Here is a 16,377-nt window from a genome sequence, read left to right on the forward strand (position 1 = left end):
AAGAGATACGATACTGTGCGCGAACTCACTTTTGCGATTAAATGACAAAATTGTAGCTATTTCTGCCTGGTAGGTGATTGATTACCCATACGTCGTCGTTATAGAGAGAAAAGGCCTTACATGGATGCTCAGCCTGGCTTACCTGTGAACAATTATAGCAAGCCGATATCTCTACAAAAACATAATTTTTGGCACTCGCCTCGGATTGATCATCCTCACAGAGGCGCGGAGTTACCATATTCAGTACATCTATTACCTGGAGACCTTACTTTAAGTGGAAATTTCAAGAGTTGGTCTCCTCACACGCTATTGATTAGCGCAACCAGCTACTCTCCGCGCGACCATTCTCTGCGGCTTATACGAGGTGGAGTGTGCTATCTCGGCGCAGCAATTAAGGATATGACGGCATATTCGATCTATAATCAATTGTTCCTTCTGTCCGGCAGCGGATCCTATGATCTAGTAATTTACCCTTTTCGTTTTACGCCTTGAAGGCCCTCTAAAGGTACAAAATGCCATCTCATAATACAAAATTAATGCAGTCACTGGCGCTGCAAATGGGACCGAGAGGAAAATAACATGCGAATTGTATCTATTGTATAACGATAGAAAAGACAAAACAAAACGGAAGCCCAAGGTTAAGAAGTTGTTCTTAATCGCATATTTATACTATCCGAGCATATGCCATGATCCTATGCCAGCAGGTATCGGCCTTTTGAGCGCTAGGATATGCCCAGTAGATTTCAGCTCGTGTTTCACAGCCTTGCTACCCAGATATATTGCGTTCTCTTCCTCCATCTTTCTTCTATCTACTAAGCATAGAAGCATATATACTTTGGCGATTTAATTATTACTTCCAATTATACTTCACTTCACTTTACTTTACTTTACATTACATTACTTTCACTTTTTGCTTTGTTTTTCAACAATAAACATCTACCTAGAAAAATGAATCGACTTGGTTTAATCCAGCCTGACGAACTTCGTTCTGACCAGAAGCCGCTTTATGATATCATTAGCGAATGCGCTAACCAAATTCCGTAACTCTTCATCCTTTTATCATTGTGAATGTTGTCAACTAACAAACGTATATCAGATTTATCACCAAATATCCCACTGGTGAGCTCGTCGGAGCTTTCGGTCTACTCCTTCATAACCCCTCTTTTGGTGAACAATGGTTCAAGCTTGACCGTGCTGTTACTTCACTCCCTGCGCTATCACCAACTGTCAGGGAAGTTGCAATATTAGCTATTGCCTCGCGTACTCAGTGTGCGTACGAAAAATATGCCCACATCGTGATGGCAGGGATCAGAGGAATTACACATGAACAAATCCAAGGCCTCATAAGCGGAAAATTTCCAGAGTCGTTGGGGAAAGATGAAAAGGTGGCTTGGGAAGTCGCTAATGCACTGGGTCAACCTGGGCCTTTGAACCAAGAAATATGGGATGTGGGTATACAAACAATTGGAAAGGACAGCATGGTGTCTCTTATTCAAGTGATTGGATTTTATCAGTATATTTCTGTGCTATTGAATGGGTTCGATGTTAAAGTGCCAGAGTTGAGTTGAAATTGAATTATGTATAGGTAGCAAGATACAAATGCTATTACATCAAAAAAGCACAGGCTGTTTAATGCATCGTGGAATCGTTATTCGTTTTCACGTTGATTAGTTACCAAAACTATCCACGTCCTCCAACGCACGAATCGGGTTTATAAAAGGATACAGTCTACTTACATTAGTATATTTTAATATTATTCATAACTAAGAACTGGATATTCTTTTGGCAGCCTATTAAGCTGCCAGTAACTTACTAAGGGCAAGGTTCTAAATTAAACAGCACTCTCTCAGGTAGCTATTTAGCTATCTTGGTGGCGTTTTGATAGATTATTGGTTTAGTCCGCCAATTGGAGTGCTGATTCGAAGGAAACAGCTTAATTTAGCTAAAACAGATACAGTATGCCATACTTGATCAGTAAAATAGCGCAAAAAAAAAAAAAAAAAAAAAAAAAAAGAGCAGTCATTATGTATATTTATATATACATCTTTAAACGAGACTCGCCAGGAGTGTCTCACAGCGAAGAGCCTGTTCTTCAACGTATAGCGGACAATTCCCGAGAGCGAAGCCAACAGGAGGTTGCGTCAATCTAAGTTGCAACATATCGCCGCCTTTTCCCAAAAAATATATTGTACTAGTTTGTCCTTATGTCTTTACGTGATACTAGAACAAGAATATTCGCACAAACACTCACCCTCATCTCATACTATTTTGGTGTGGCTTTGCAACCTCGTAGTAGTACAGTCTTCAATTTGGGGGTCTTAGAGAGCAATGACACACTGTGAAGTATGCCGCCCCACGCCAGGACCAAAGGAACCAATGGATATCCGGCACGCTGGTATATTAGCTTGTGGTGGCAGAGCGATGGCGGAGCTAGCGGTCTTACAATACGTATTAGTTATCAGTGGAGAGCTAGCGGATCCGGATTTCGCAGAGTGCCTTCTGCTGTCGCCGTTCATTCTTTTTCGGATCCTAGAGGCAGTGCGCCAGGCTGTAAAGCTGATGATGAATAGTCTGCTGCACCACAGTATCTCAGATTCAACAATCCCGTTGAAAGATCATCTACTCTGTGAAGGCCATTGGCCTTGACCACTATTCTACCAACGTATGACAATATTATAAAATTATCTCGCCAATTGACTCTCTTCTTCATTTGCCACCTCGCCTGAATTTGGTGATTATGGTTCCAAGAGATGTCATCGAAAATGAGCTCCAGCAACACAATAGGACGAGGGAAAGGGAAGAGATGTAGGTCAGGGTGCTGGACATGCCGGGAAGCTGGGTACAAATGCGACGAAGCGAAGCCATTCTGCGGTCGCTGTGTAAGGTTAAGAAGGCCTTGCCAAGGCTATGGATTGAGACTGAGGTGGCGCCAACACAAAGACCCAAGGGGCAGAGAGGGCATTCGATTCCAACATGATGATAACCGCCGCGAAGCGGAACCAGCAACGGGCAGCAATAAACCAGAATATGCCATGATTTCGCCGCCTGCAGATAATACCGCCATATCACCCAATCGCTCCGCCTCGGATGGTTGGGTGTCGGATGTTATCTTTTCGCCTAATGTGCACAATCCATGCACACTATTATCTCCAATGAGTATCCAATCTCAAGATGATGATAGTTCAAGCGAAAATTCCTTCAAAATTCCAAAATCCAACGACATGCGAGGGGGAGAGCTGCTGCGCGGAGTTTCAATACCGCGCGAACCTCCCTATTGGACTCTTTACTTATCTCTCGATGATTATCACCTTTTTCATCATTTCACCACTGTTGTTTCTTCTTTAATTTCCATAAAGCCTACAGATAATCCCTTCCAGAAACATTTTACTAGCATGGCTTTACAAAAAGGTCCTCTTCAGTCCGCTATGCTCTCGGTGGCTGCTAGTCATTTGGTGGCAATTTCGCCTCATAGAGATACCGAAATTGCTGCCAGAAAGCACCATAGGATAGCCATACAGTCGTTATCTATGGCGCTCAAAAGTTCGGCTGAAAGACTTTCTGATGCGATTCTTGCAGCTGTGTTAATGCTACAAGTAAGACGTCAATTTATAAGCAGCGTCGATGAAGCAGACGAATGCCATCTCTCTGCTGCTAGAGAACTTATTCGTTTACGCAAAGGGCTGCCTACTGCACCGACGTCCTGTTTTCAGTTCCTTCTCAGTCTTTTTAACTATCATGACATATTGGGATCCATTTCTCACGCGAGAGCGCCTTTTTTTTTTGACCATGAGCATCTCTACTCCAGTACCATGGCTCCGCTCTTCGACAGTGCATTCGATATTCTCCACATAGCATCAGATATCAGTGCGCTACAGTCGATGAAGAGTGGCGTCATGAATGCATCAAGTGAGGAGGTTCAGTCACTTATTCAAACATTTGAACATAAACTTGAAACCTGGCAACTGCCTGACGATGCTGCTGAAAATATTGGCCTTGCCAATACTGCGATTGCATATCACGCTGCTGCATCGATCTATCTATTCCGCGTGGCATATAATATAGGCTCCCCACACCCGCGTACCTTGCATCGAGTTCGGCTCTGCCTGGACGCGCTAGCGAAAGTTCCTATAACGTCACCACTGGTATCTATGCACGTTTGGCCGTTGTTTACGGGTGGTTGCGAAGCCATCGATCCGCAAGACAGGTTATTCGCAGTTCAGCGGCTTAAAGAGATGTATAGTGTTCGGAGAATTCCCTCTCTTATTCGTGTTCGAGAAGCCATGGAAACAGTTTGGATGTGCAAAGACTTGCAAGGCGGAGATAGCAGGCCTGATCTCATGGTTAAGCTAGGGTGTCTCGAAGCTTTGGATCAACTGGGCCTTGGTGTGGAACTAGTTTAAAGGCTTGATATTGCAAATTAGCCTTTTAATTAATAGAAGAGGTGCTACATATGGTCAATTGAGAAGCTAGCAGCCCAAAAGGGAAACTCCGGTCAGGATATGATCGGGTCATCTACGAATAGCGGAAGCATATCCAACTCTGAGCGGGCTACGATGGGGCAGTGGCTCTTCCCGTCGTGTTCAAGATCATGAGGCATCCTGGGGAAAAGGATGGATTGCTCATACATTTGTAGTAGCTCCTTGGAGCCCATGCTCATACCCCGCGAAGATTCTTCGCCTGCTTATTAGCCCCATATCCGATAGTCGGAGGTACCATTCTTCTCTCTTATTGCACTATAATTCAGAAGAACTCATGACAGCATGCAGCTTCACTTTATTCCCTTTTTTAGTATCTAATATGCGGCAATTATTAGATGAGTTATCTGATACTACTGTGGAATCGAGCAATTCATAGCGTCTATAAGGTTGACATGTGTAACATTGAAACTTGATTGTGTCGAAAAATATTCTACAGAGGATAGGTGATGAATATATTATAAGTGTGAAATGTTATGAATTGATACATGCATAGAAGCGCAATACTTGTTGCAGATGAGAGTTATATTTTAACTTACACGCCATAAAAATCATGGTTGTTATACAAGCGGGACTTGGACATATATAATGCTATAAGTGACATGTTTTCCCGTATGTTTTATTTAGAGTTATAGAAAACTTTTTGTCACATTTGCCTATCTTATCACTGTTTCATATGTTATCTAGCAAGGATAGTCAAATTGATAAGGTTAACATGACATGTACAATTGGGAGAAGAGGTATCGTTTGCAATATTCCGAACAATTCTCTTGCTCGAAGGAGCAAACAAACTATATTAAATATGAATTCAAGGGTCACGATTACTCAATGTGAGACAGTTTTTAAGATCTATTGTCTAAAATTGCTTTAAAAGGAATTATTAAATCTTATATTCGCTCCAAATAACAGCAAAACGTAACTATTCGTTATTATAATTGAAGTCTATGTACTACACCCTAATTAAGCAGCCCATAGCATGTATATGCATAAAAAGTATTTGATGTTGAATATATACTCTCATAGCCATTTAGCGCCTACAAGAAAAGGGACGGTTGGTGCTTCCGTCATTTGTTTCCCGAATCTACAATCGTGTTAACCAATCTGCAAGAAGTAAAGATTTATAGGTTGTACTTACGATATCGGCAATAGTGGCATAAGTGCCAGCAACTAAAGCCACTACTCCAATAATAAAGGCGAGTATGCTTCCAAGAGAAATGAGAATATTGTTTCGTGAAGAAAACCAATCACCTTTCTTGCAGAGCAAGCAAAACCACATGATAGCAGGAATCCAGTAGGAAAATCCAGTAACAAATAGTGCGGAAACAAGAGAAAGCAGATCAGAAAAGATGGGAATCGCCTCAGCAATGACCCATGCAATAATGGTAAAGATCGCAGCCTGCACAATCCAGACGGCCCAACCTCTGGGGGTATTGACATATTGAATAATGGATTTCTTCCACAAACGGCCATGGATATAGCGAAGCGCCACTGTCGAATTGATAGATCCAGAGATGAAGATGACAGGTATAGCGATGCCGAAAGTAATCTTGGATATAAGTTCACCAGAAGACAACAAAGCAGGAGCCTGAATTGATGGGCCGATAAATGCGTAGCAAAGTGCTCCAGTCAAAGTATAGATAGTAATCTGAGCGATACCTGACGCCCAGATAGACTTCATGTAGTCCGTTGGAGTGTGCATCTCGTCCATGAAAGAAAACTGACCAATCGCAAAACTGAAAGCAAAGATAATATTGCTTACTGCCACAAACGCCTCAGAGAAAGTGGTTCCCTCCTGAGGCCATGTTGACCACTCCACACCAGAAAGGCCACCAGGGGAATCTCGAGCCTTGACACCTGTAGCAATGATAGTGATTCCAATAGCAATAATGATCGATGCAAAGTCAATGTAACCGAGCACAGCTATCTCAGTGAATGAGGGTGGTATGGCCAGAATGAATAGGATGACCGCTGACACAGCAGAAAAAACGATAGAGCAGACGTGATTTCCGTTAAGGGTGCCCAGAGCGATGCTTCCAGTCAGTGCGTGAGAGCCCACTGACATGACAAGCTCGAGAACCATGGCAGCGCCAAATAGTTCATAGCCAAATCGTCCAAACAAGAGTCTTCCGGCGTCGGCATAGTGTGAGACCTGTGGATAGGCCAACTTGACTTGTCCCACAAGGTAACTTGTGAAAATTGTGATCAATCCGAGTGTGATGGTAAGGAATACTCCAGGGAACATGCCGAGAGTGTGATATGCTGCTGGTAGACTAAGAGCTCCCAAGGCAATGGCCTCAACGATGGTGACGATGGCCAGGCGTTTCCATCCTAGTCGATGGAAGTGCGCGTTGCCGTCCGCAGCAATCTGCTTCAGTCGACTGTTTTGCAACTCATCGCTTGTTTCCCCAAAGATTTCATTATCGGATCCAGAATTTGGTCCAACGTGCTGATTTGCAAATTTTGAGGCCTCGTGTTTTGAAGAATCTGGGGTACGGGCCTCAAACTCTACATCATTGGTAATGGCAGCCATGATGAAGGTCGAAAAGAGCCTCCGCTATTACTTCAGTAGAAATAGTGCCTGGGGAAGAGAGAGAAGTGAAAAGACAACTCCACGCTTAAGAAGGAAAGAGAAGGGACGGACCAGCCAGGAGAGAGAGACTTTTAAGGAAGCAGGCTCGGTGTGTGGAAAGACTAACGGTAAGTTGCTCAACCGAGACCCATCCATATGCCGAAAAGCCGCTGGGTTTAGGTGGATGTTCATAATCGGCTACGTAGATAAGAATCCCCCTTGTCTGGTTTTACGGCTATACTCCGTATTCTCTCCACGAATACATGCTGGTCGACTCTGGCTGCTTTCCCCCGCAATGCAGGATGTTTTGAGTCTGATACTAAGTCTATCCACAGTATCCTGGATATACTGGGGAAATTCTGCAAAAGCAGATTTAGATGCCATCGTGAGTGGTACCGGCCCAAAATGAGACGATGTACACCGTCAACGTGGATGATCAGCCCTGCTACAGCGGCAAAAAAATTCTAGAAGTTTTCGAGTCATGTTCTATAAACGTAAAATTTTCCTAGTTTGGTGGAGCACGCCTCTTATAGCACGAACATCAAGTGCCGTTTGTGGAACGATTTGTGGATGCCGTTATGCCAGAGATCCATTATCGTCACAGCTGGTACGAGTAAAGTGGAAAATGAGAAGATTAAGCGTTCTCTACAATACTCCATTTACGCTATTCTCGCCGAAAACTGCCCCGTGTGCAAAAAATTCTGCTCGCACGGAGTCCCTTGAACGAGAGTTTGATCGTGGCTTTTCCGATAATGTTGGGCTAGTACCTATATACCGGCCCTGATCTGCAGAATGTCGGCTAGCAGCGTCAAATCTATGGGGTAATAGTAATACTTCGTGCTGTTCGCAGGGCGTGTACGGCATTCTGATTACTATCCAATTCGTAAATATTTAGACATCTCAAACACATTTCCACGCCCTACGTGAGACAACCATCTACACGTATTGAAAAGTGTGGGGCGTTCGAGGCATGCAGCTAAGATAAGCGTAGACAAAGAACGTCATTGGCCCAACAGTGAGAAATGAGCGCGTGTGGGAACAATTAGAAACCATCAATGCCGAAGCTAAGGCGTGTCTAAGGCGTGTCTAAGGCGTGCACGGGCCGGAGCGAGAGAAATTATGCGTGGCTTATCCCGGAAGTAAGCGACGAAGGGCTTGCGCCTCTCTTCGAGCAAAGCACTAGAAGAGTCGTCATATATACATGTAGGTAGACACTGAGATGGAGAGCTGCTTTGTTAGGAAATTGTCGATAACCGAGAGCACACGTTCCATTCGTCTCGTCTCTTTAAGCGAGGCAGTTCTAGGGATGAACCTTCAGACTTGTTCAAGAACCATTTTACGAAGTATATACAGTATTACGTACTAAATATAAGGTAGGTACCTTATATTCGCACTGGGTCTGCGCTAGTAAAACGCGTATGAGTCGCGGACTCCAGCAAAATTCGCCTGCGCAAATCTTGACCCAAGCAAATTTGATAACTCGCAATGCAGAGATAAAAAAAAGATTACGGGAGCTTATCAAGTAATGACAAGCGTTAGCATATTAGTACAAATAAAATGTAGGTAATGCATTCGATACCTTTCACTCTAAGCATACTATCGCTGAGTCGAATATGGAGTACGACTTATTAATATTATGGGTCTATTAACAGAGCATGATTGCAACAATGAAGTGAATGTGTCCCTGGTTTATACATTACGCACAAAAGCACTGAAAACTCTAAAGCGTACTGGAGTAAGAAGAAGATGCGATATGTATATCTTGTGCAACTTGAAGCATCGCCCAGCAAAAATAGTCTGGAATTCGGAGTCACCACCCAGTTTTGAGCATGGATCATCGCTGTCATATGGTATATGATATTCCCAAATCATTATAGAGCACCCCAGTGGTTGTTGTAGCAAAGGCTGTTCCACTACTATTACATACTATGCTTTCGCAAACTAATATATAAAGTATAGATTTAGCTCAATGGGCGGTTGAAACCCCCAGCTGTATGACGAATTGCTCCCCACAGTTCGTCTCTTCATCTTGGTGACGGTAAATCTTATCCGCTAGCGGGCAGGATTAAAGTAGATTTTCGGGGCTTGTATATCTATGCGGCGCCATAGACTTCATTTCACTTAATATCTTGGCCGCGGCTAAATAAGCTATGGCTGAGCGTACTAGTACATATTTTGATCAAAAAGACTATGGTGATGGGAGGCCACAAAGAAGCTTGGAGTAACTGTGGCCAATATTTTCAATGATATTTATTACTATTCATGGGGCAATTCTTCTTCTCCAGCCATAAGTCGCATCCTGTACCATTCCACACTTTGAATCTAAACCAAAAAAATTCTATTCTATAATTGGGATATCATAATACTATATGTACAGCTTGCGCGTCGCTTCTATATACAAAACTTTAGCGGCGCGCCAGAGGAAATTCATTAAACAAAACATTTTATACGCCAGTGCTTGGATCTATAAGGGGCGAACACCATTTGAATGTGGAAATTTTGGTTAATTGTTTGCCACATTGCAGCTCTTGGGGTCGGTATCGCATGTGCATGTTGATGCTGCATAGACCCAGCCAGTGAGGCGGCTAAAGATTTGGTTAGCAATTGCAATTTTAGTTTTCCAGAGCGAAAATATAAACTTACTTGGCAACATCGCTAGCGTAGCAGTGGGTAGCAATGTTACTTTGCAGGTCACCAGTCTTCGAGATGGAACCAGAGTTGTAGATGCGAGCAGCACGGTAGTAGTCGGAAACATCGCCTCTGCCAGATTCGTTGATGCAGTGAGCCAGACCAGCTCCAGAGGCTGTGCCGGCGGTGCCTTCCATGATCATTTTATAGATCGTCGATGTCGGGCAAGGCGTCGTGAGCTTTTTGTTGTCGTTGCACGAGGCATCTCCGTTGTGGTTCTGCATGAGGCCAGGGTTGCGAACGCCCAGGTTGGTAGTGTTGACTCGCGGGCAACCATGTGATTCTTGCATAATCACAGCCAAAATAAGTCGATGGTCGACGCCAGTAGCATTGGCAGCCAGCTGAATACCGTTGTAAATAGCTTCCTGCATGTCACGTCATTAGTCGCAAAGCCACCAAGCAATAAGAACTGATAGCCAACGCACAATCTCGGTATCGTCATTGTTGGGGAGACGCCAATTCAGATTTTGGCAAGCCCACTGTATTTGGAGCTTATAATTCTCGAACCTGATTTCCGTGAGCCCATGCGCCTGATACTTGAGTTCTCAACACCTACATGTTTCCAAACGAGACCCAAGAATCGATAGACGGCCACCCCGCAGCGGTTGTTCCGTTGCCAAGGTAAAGTTTGTAAGTGTCGGTTCCATTGCCCTTGCCGTCCCAGATGTTGTTGTTGTCGAATCGGGCAATACCCTTGGTGGTAACATTTCCCCCTGTTGAGCGACTTTCGATCTGAACGTTGTTGGGAGTAGAAAGGCCAGCCAAAGCAAGCAGAGATGAAGGCAGGGCTGTTGCAAGGCCCGCGCAAGCTAGAATTGAAGCAGAAGAAAACTAAGAATCCGCTTAGTATGGTGCATTTTTAACGTTCCAACGTCTGAAGATTTTACCTTCACCATTGTGAATCCAGGAAACTGGAAATAGAAACAGAGGTACTAGTGAGCGCACGAAACGGGAGTAGATGACGTTTAAGTCGATTAATGAATCTCGATATTTCCGCAAGTCTGGATGAACCTGGAGCTTCATGCATGGGAAATCCACTAGATATATACGGAGTAGTGTAGAGACATATATATATTTATAGACGCAGTATCGTGGTCTAGCTATCTCTCCGGCTTCCTCTTTCGGTCATATTTTGTTGTACATGCTAGGTCCGCCCTGGCTTAGTCGTGCTTGTTGAAGCACTATTCGTACTATCAATAGTTCGTCGTTGTCAGGGATCAGAATCCGTCAGATATACTGCACCACGGCACCCTGCCACTCTTGGCATGAGAGAGGCTCAAGGCCGCTTATTATGGCCAGGGTAACTGATAGGTCAAGTCTAAGCGGCACTAGACCAAAATTTCGGGCTTACTCGTACTCGTGGGAATTTCTTCGTGTTTGCTTCAAGCCTAAAACTACACCGTAGCCCTTTACGGCGCCGCAATTTCCCCTTTTTTCCAGCGTTTATTCTCTTCGTAGATTTCTCTATACGAACAGGCGGTAGACCGCAACTATTTGTGATTGACGTGTACGAGCCCAGCTGCGACTTCACGGAAGACGGCATCCAGGAACCGCTGTGAATAACACGGTGTTGAGCAGGAGAATCAACAGTTGCTGCATCTAACCACAGACTATAATAGTGCTGAGATTACTCAACATTTCAAATCATGTCCTTCATGCCGGTACTGCTTCGTGTATATGCGTTAATGCCTGAAAGTCGCATCTGGAAGTATTTCGGATCACTTTTAGTGCTGGAAATTGTGTTAGAAATATGACAAATCCCACGCTTTTTTCTCGGCGCCGCGCTTGTGGCCTCCACCCTTCGCTGCGAACTTTATCCGATTGCGCGATTCCTCGGTGGCTAGCTTACCCGTGCTTAAGACTCCAGTCATTTCAGGCCGAGCAGGCCATCAGCCGCAGGAGTCACTCTTATTAATGCATCAACCGGCGGTGAGCCACCCCCATTCCTGGCGTGAGGCTGAGCGCCGTTGAGGAAACCAGCCGCCACGCAGATGGGCACAGAAAAAATTCAGAAAATATCCTACACACACAAATGAATTTTAGGGCTGTCCGCGCGTTTGTGATCCCTGTTTTTGCCAAAGTTCGGTTCGGTTCAACCGCAGCCGCGTTCCTGGCGATCGGCCAATGGCTGGTGCTAGCACCAATACTAAGCAGATACGTCTGGACTTGGGCTAATATTAGCAATTTGCGGCGTTCGTAAAGCGCGGCTCAGGAACCATCTCAGGACCCTCCAATGCCTTCGTATGGCATGGAGAACTCCGTTTCCTCCCCAGCTCGCCACAGGTCCACACGCCACATTACAGGGAGATACCTTACTTGGAACATGAGGAATACGAGTATATGATCGTGATTACGGGGCGGCGATAGTGGCATCTCCTTTTCGGTCTCGTACTTTACTTGTCGTGTTATTTACAAAGGAGGCTCCTGAAAAAGCGCTCTTTGTATAAACGCCCTACTAAACGTGCCAGCGCTTGGAGCGACGATGACTACTCGCGGGTGCATTGACTATTGAAGCATGTGCCGAGGGCCGCAGGCTTAGCTCTTTGGTGGCTGGTCAGCAATATGGAAACAGCAAAGCCACGATGTTGTTAGCGTCGGGCAGGATTTTCTCCTGGGCTTTTGGCGTAGGCTAGGCTGTTACAGGAGCGGAACCACGGTTTTGGACACTTTAACGTGGCACCAACGAGCAGTGAGAACGCTAATAAGAGTTGGATCATGTGCTAGCTGATTGGCACATGTCAAGCGTTGGAATCCCAGCGTGCTGCACTACCCGGCCCAATGGTGAGGATGACTTTGCAGAGGATTCTCAAAGGATTCCATTGTCGAATCCAAGTCTATCTTATCGATGGGCGCTAAACTTAGAGGCAGGCTGAATTCATCTCGGCGTTGAATCTGCCCGTGAAGCTTGTCACGAGATATTTAAAGCTGCCAGACTTTGGGAATGCTGCATATTCACCTATCGATTTTTTTCCCCCTTTCTCTTCTTCTCCAGCATCGTATTGTAGCTTCGCTTACACCGTAGACTCATACATATTTGAGTGAATATTTCTCTAGTCCTTTAAAAAGTTTCTACCTCCATTTCTCGATTTACAGCCCGACTCATACGTAACTTTAGCATGCTTCGTCATTATCATTCGACTTGGACAAAGGAGAGGTAAATATAGAATCTATGTGCATTGGTTCTTAATATGTCTCAATGCGACTAGCATTACTCAGTTACTATTTTTGGTTACTTCCCCGGTTACTTAAAATGCTTATTGACGCAAATTTTCGACGTAGATTGTTAGCTCGCATTTATGGAGTACTGACTAGAGATGGGCGAAACGTTCTAGGCACGGCAACTATCCATCGTTTAGTAGTACCTAGTAACTGCTGTTTCGATTCAAATGACGCTTCAGCCGCTTCGTACTTCACCCTTCAACCTCATGCCGAAGTGTAAGCGGAGTGGATCTAGAGAAAGGGAAAGAAATTACCCGACAGAAAGCTCCATGCCAACAAACGCAGGCGTTTACTCATATGGTTAAATTCTCATCAGTGCTCACTATTCGCTTATGCCAAGGTAAGTTCCGCGGTTTGCTAATTGTTTAGTGCGACCGTACGCAGCTTGCAGCACGCTCCAGTGGGAATTGAAGTGATATCTGCCGGATGACGCCGAGTTTCACCGGGACGTAATTAAAGTATGAAGTAATAATGAGATGTGAGATATTATTGGTAATATGTGTATCGAACATTTATTTTAACAAATGTAAAGTTGTAATATCCTTCTATTGTTGGCGGAATTTCTCGTGCTGCTGCAGCTTTTGACCCCCCTGTCCTCGAAACCCTGTAGGTGCTTGAGCACTTTCTCATATAATTCTCACTGCGTAGGACCCGAGGTTCAAAGAAAGAATTCGGTTAGCGTCGCTCCATGCACTCAAGGCTTAAGTCAAGTGTCATCTTGGAACTAGGTTGAACATTCTATACGAGTGAGTGTTTTGTGAAAACCTTTATAGAGTACATATAGATGAGTCCTGGCTCTGAGCTCTTTGAGGAACGGCGCAACGTAGTCGGGCGCTATTAAACTTGGTTTTTATCCACATTGTTTAGAAAATGATAAAATTAGTATGAGGCTTTGGCTTGATCATATGTATTTTATTGCGACTACTTCATACTCCATATATCGCTAGACTCCATTTACTAATAATCGGAGTAAATAAACCTGTGTTAAAGAAAATATTTAAAATTTTCTACTGCTACCGTTTTCTACGAGGATTTTTTGGATTAATCGTATTGTGTGGCAAGTCTATATGATGTAGTTTACAGGGTAAGAGAAGAAGCATCTGCTCGACCTTAACTAACCTACACTAGCCATGCGATTCACGGTAGCCATCCATTAGACGAGATCTATTTGCGCTTCACGAAAGTCCTAGAACCTCTCTTATGATCTTTCGCTTCGACTTGCTCACCAGATCCGTTAATATGTACCCCAATGTCTACTTCAAGAGTGATGCTGATTACTGCCGTGAACTGCGCAAGGTCGTTCGAGAGAACCCTCATAAATATGTAGTTGAAAACCCGGATCGAATTCTATAGTTGCTTTCTTCAAGTATACTACTCACTTTAGTTAGATGTCTTCTATAAAGATTTCATCTTTTCACTTTGCGTAAACTCTTTACACACAAACATGCTAGCTATTAATAGAGAGATAAATAGGACAAATATGCATCTATATTAATATAGTTTAAAATATATCTTGTTTTTTTTTTTTAATTATTTACGGTAGGAATAATTAATAAATCGTTAATATAGCAACTTTTCTATTTGGCTGATACCACAGGGCCGGTATACTCAGGGGCACGTATGTACTCAAGCTTATCACCATCAGCTACTAGATTTTCCCACCAAACGTCAACGTCTCTCTTGAAGTGCGCCATAACGTCTTCGTCGCTGAAATCAATTGTCTGGTAGCCCCGAGCAGTTAGTCTGAGCTGGGTCTTGGCCATGCCAAGGTCGATGGCAAAGGTCCCGCCAATATCGTCATTACCCTCCACAGGCTTGATGGTTCCTGTGACTTTCCCTGACAATACCTTGGTAGGTAAGTCTGGTTCTGCAGCTGCAGGTCTCGCGAACGAAACTCCGTCGATAGTTTTCAAGATTTCAAGCATGGCGTCAACCGTTCGAATGCCGCCAACCAAAAACATCTTGAGTTTGCTGTCCGCTGGGAGGCTTTCACTAACGACCTTGGCCCATTTCAAAAAGTAGGCTTCACGCTTTTGAGTCGAATCCTTCTCCCACTTCATACCGAAATTCTCGTAGTTGCCTCCGCTCAGCTCAACGAAATCGAATCCTTCCCGTTCAAGACCGCCACAGACTTCTTCAGCCTCCTTTGGAGTGACTCCTGCGTCTTGGAATTCCACGCTGTTGAGTTTTGCAGCGACAACAAAGTTGGGTGACACGCGCTTTCTGATGGCTTTTGCGATATCCGTAATGAAGCGCAAACGGTTATCTACTGTTTGGGTTCCGTATTCATCAGTGCGCTTATTGGTCCGTGGAGACAGGAATTGTGCGATTATATAACCATGGGCAGCGTGAAGCTCAATGCCGTCAAAGCCAGCCTTGTCCAGGTATTCGGCGGCATATGCAAAGCCCTCAACGATTTCGTCTATCTCTGCTTTGCTAGCAGCATGTGGCTTACCAAAAATCATACCCATCTTTGGTTCTATTTTACAGTTAATATGGCGCAATCTTTCTTATCACGGAGTTCTCTTACCTAGCTGCACATCAGATGCCGATATCGCCACTGCATTCAAGCGGGCTTGGACCTGTCTGCCAGGGTGGCTTAATTGTCCAAGAATCAAGCTTCCATGGGCTTTGGCTCCTTTCGCAAGCTCCTGAAATTTCTCAAAACGAGGGCCGCTCATTGGGCAGTCGGTGGTAATAATCATATCTCCCAAGTCGTCCATTGAATCGAAGGAGATGTCTATATTGCCGGTAAGAATCATACCCCATCCACCTTCTCCCCAGCTAGATTTATCTCATATTAGCCATCATATTACAAAGCTCTTAGGATTTTCCATATCATAATATCATACCGGCGATATAGTTCAATAGACTCATCTGTTGGTACGCCTCGCAGGTGAGGTACTTTTGGGTCCCAGGTAGCCAAAGATTCAGCCATAGAGCTCTTCAGGAATCGATTCAATACTCTACGACCAGAGGGGTAGAGATCAAGTGGGCGACCCAGTGGTGAAGGATCGACAAGCTCCGTTCCATAGCGCTCATAAGGCATGATGAATTGACGTGTGGCTGTTAATATTTTGTGATGCTGTTGTTGATAATGTGTTGTGATGCTGTGGTTGATATGCTACTTGTATGCGTGTCTATATCATTCCGATTATTGAGACTCATCATTCTCTTTATATCAAATTCGCGAATACTGTCAAATGATCAACATAGCGACCACTATGTCTCGCAGTGAATATGTAAGCTCCATCGTACAGATCTGACTAACTGTAGATAGAAATTTGTTTAGCAGATGATAAATCTGCGGTAAAGCACGGCCCTTCGGCATTCCAGATCGCCCAGGATGTAGTGTAGGTGTCGTATTCCTATTGGGGCGTGCGATACTGGTACTCGTAAATTCATTTCAAAATGTCTCCGAGAGAG

The 16,377-nt window shown here is 44.3% G+C and overlaps 5 protein-coding genes across 5 annotated transcripts; 2 read left to right on the forward strand and 3 right to left on the reverse strand.

The window, feature by feature from the left end:
- The first annotated feature begins 758 nt into the window (after positions 1-758).
- On the forward strand, positions 759-1,881 carry GGI43DRAFT_399135 (carboxymuconolactone decarboxylase family protein). The gene is made up of 3 exons (XM_083205309.1): positions 759-1,040; positions 1,097-1,728; positions 1,814-1,881. Exons 1-2 carry the CDS (start codon positions 949-951, stop codon positions 1,566-1,568), a joined length of 564 nt encoding a protein of 187 aa, XP_083062443.1. The 5' UTR covers positions 759-948; the 3' UTR covers positions 1,569-1,728; positions 1,814-1,881.
- A 643-nt stretch (positions 1,882-2,524) lies between these two features.
- On the forward strand, positions 2,525-5,070 carry GGI43DRAFT_399136 (Zn(II)2Cys6 transcription factor). The gene has a single exon (XM_083205310.1). It carries the CDS (start codon positions 2,751-2,753, stop codon positions 4,398-4,400), a length of 1,650 nt encoding a protein of 549 aa, XP_083062444.1. The 5' UTR covers positions 2,525-2,750; the 3' UTR covers positions 4,401-5,070.
- Positions 5,071-5,377: 307 nt separating this feature from the next.
- On the reverse strand, positions 5,378-7,265 carry GGI43DRAFT_306350 (transmembrane amino acid transporter protein-domain-containing protein). The gene is made up of 2 exons (XM_083201616.1): positions 5,611-7,265; positions 5,378-5,556 (listed from the first exon to the last, which is right to left on the reverse strand). The coding sequence occupies exons 1-2, from the start codon at positions 7,003-7,005 to the stop codon at positions 5,503-5,505; spliced, it is 1,449 nt and encodes a 482-aa protein (XP_083062445.1). The 5' UTR covers positions 7,006-7,265; the 3' UTR covers positions 5,378-5,502.
- A 1,959-nt stretch (positions 7,266-9,224) lies between these two features.
- Positions 9,225-10,839, reverse strand: GGI43DRAFT_306355 (uncharacterized protein). Its single transcript, XM_083201617.1, has 5 exons — positions 10,620-10,839; positions 10,289-10,563; positions 10,158-10,239; positions 9,688-10,097; positions 9,225-9,629 (listed from the first exon to the last, which is right to left on the reverse strand). Exons 1-5 carry the CDS (start codon positions 10,626-10,628, stop codon positions 9,548-9,550), a joined length of 858 nt encoding a protein of 285 aa, XP_083062446.1. The 5' UTR covers positions 10,629-10,839; the 3' UTR covers positions 9,225-9,547.
- Positions 10,840-14,528: 3,689 nt separating this feature from the next.
- Positions 14,529-16,012, reverse strand: GGI43DRAFT_432612 (uncharacterized protein; the record flags this gene model as incomplete). The annotated part of the gene is made up of 3 exons (XM_083209608.1): positions 15,804-16,012; positions 15,482-15,735; positions 14,529-15,430 (listed from the first exon to the last, which is right to left on the reverse strand). Exons 1-3 carry the CDS (start codon positions 15,998-16,000, stop codon positions 14,529-14,531), a joined length of 1,353 nt encoding a protein of 450 aa, XP_083062447.1. The 5' UTR covers positions 16,001-16,012.
- Between the last annotated feature and the right edge of the window lie 365 nt (positions 16,013-16,377).

The sequence above is a fragment of the Trichoderma evansii genome (genome assembly GCF_050947405.1).
Source record: "Trichoderma evansii strain SZMC 28006 chromosome Unknown GGI43scaffold_5, whole genome shotgun sequence".
Taxonomy (NCBI): domain Eukaryota; kingdom Fungi; phylum Ascomycota; class Sordariomycetes; order Hypocreales; family Hypocreaceae; genus Trichoderma; species Trichoderma evansii.